Source organism: Theropithecus gelada, unplaced genomic scaffold (genome assembly GCF_003255815.1).
Source record: "Theropithecus gelada isolate Dixy unplaced genomic scaffold, Tgel_1.0 HiC_scaffold_8651, whole genome shotgun sequence".
Taxonomy (NCBI): Eukaryota; Metazoa; Chordata; class Mammalia; order Primates; family Cercopithecidae; genus Theropithecus; species Theropithecus gelada.
The window spans coordinates 1-1,924 of NW_020265404.1; the positions used below are offsets into that span (position 1 = coordinate 1).

The 1,924-nt window shown below is 52.5% G+C and overlaps 1 protein-coding gene across 1 annotated transcript; it reads left to right on the plus strand.

The window, feature by feature from the left end:
- Positions 1-91: 91 nt before the first annotated feature.
- LOC112618047 (mucin-3A-like) lies at positions 92-1,518 on the plus strand (the record flags this gene model as incomplete). Its single annotated transcript, XM_025374663.1, has 1 exon — positions 92-1,518. A coding segment is annotated over one exon (1,427 nt), but the record flags the coding sequence as incomplete, so codon positions are not given.
- Positions 1,519-1,924: the final 406 nt, after the last annotated feature.

Here is a 1,924-nt window from a genome sequence, read left to right on the forward strand (position 1 = left end):
TCACTTCTTCGACCACCACCACCGAGACCACATCCCACAATACTCCCAGCTTCACTTCCTCAATCACCACCACCGAGACCACCCCACACAGTACTCGCAGCTTCACTTCTTCAATCACCACCACAGAGACCACATCCCACAGTACTCCCAGTTTCACTTCTTCAATCGCCACCACTGAGACCCCCTCACATAGTACTCCCAGCTTCACTTCTTTGATCACCACCACTGAGACCACCTCACCCAGTACTCCCAGCTTCACTTCTTCAATCACCACCATCGAGACCAGCTCCCACAGTACACCCAGCTACACTTCTTTGATCAGAACCACCGAGACCACCTCACACAGTACTCCCAGATTCACTTCCTCGATCACCACCACCGAGATCCCCTCACACAGTACTTCCAGCTTCACTTCTTCCATAACCACCTCTGAGACCCACTCACACGGTACTCCCAACTTCACTTCTTCGACCGCCACCACCGAGACCACATCCCACAATACTCACAGCTTCACTTCCTCAATCACCACCACCGAGACCATCCCACACAGTACTCCCAGCTTCACTTCTTCAATCACCACCACAGAGACCACATCCCACAGTACTCCCAGTTTCACTTCTTCAATCACCACCAGTGAGACCCCCTCACATAGTACTCCCAGCTTCACTTCTTTGATCACCACCACTGAGACCACCTCACCCAGTACTCCCAGTTTCACTTCTTCAATCACCACCATCGAGACCAGCTCCCACAGTACACCCAGCTACACTTCTTCGATCAGACGCACCGAGACCACCTCACACAGTACTCCCACCTTCACTTCTTTGATCACCACCACCGAGACCACCTCACACAGTACTCCCAGCTTCACTTCCTCGATCACCACTACCGAGACCACCTCACACAGTACTTCCAGCTTCACTTCTTCCATAACCACCTCTGAGACCCACTCACACGGTACTCCAAACTTCACTTCTTCGACCACCACCACCGAGACCACATCCCACAATACTCCCAGCTTCACTTCCTCAATCACCACCACCGAGACCACCCCACACAGTACTCGCAGCTTCACTTCTTCAATCACCACCACAGAGACCACATCCCACAGTACTCCCAGTTTCACTTCTTCAATCGCCACCACTGAGACCCCCTCACATAGTACTCCCAGCTTCACTTCTTTGATCACCACCACTGAGACCACCTCACCCAGTACTCCCAGCTTCACTTCTTCAATCACCACCATCGAGACCAGCTCCCACAGTACACCCAGCTACACTTCTTTGATCAGAACCACCGAGACCACCTCACACAGTACTCCCAGATTCACTTCCTCGATCACCACCACCGAGATCCCCTCACACAGTACTTCCAGCTTCACTTCTTCCATAACCACCTCTGAGACCCACTCACACGGTACTCCCAACTTCACTTCTTCGACCGCCACCACCGAGACCACATCCCACAATACTCACAGCTTCACTTCCTCAATCACCACCACCGAGACCATCCCACACAGTACTCCCAGCTTCACTTCTTCAATCACCACCACAGAGACCACATCCCACAGTACTCCCAGTTTCACTTCTTCAATCACCACCAGTGAGACCCCCTCACATAGTACTCCCAGCTTCACTTCTTTGATCACCACCACTGAGACCACCTCACCCAGTACTCCCAGTTTCACTTCTTCAATCACCACCATCGAGACCAGCTCCCACAGTACACCCAGCTACACTTCTTCGATCAGACGCACCGAGACCACCTCACACAGTACTCCCACCTTCACTTCTTTGATCACCACCACCGAGACCACCTCACACAGTACTCCCAGCTTCACTTCCTCGATCACCACTACCGAGACCACCTCACACAGTACTTCCAGCTTCACTTCTTCCATAACCACCTCTGAGACCCACTCACA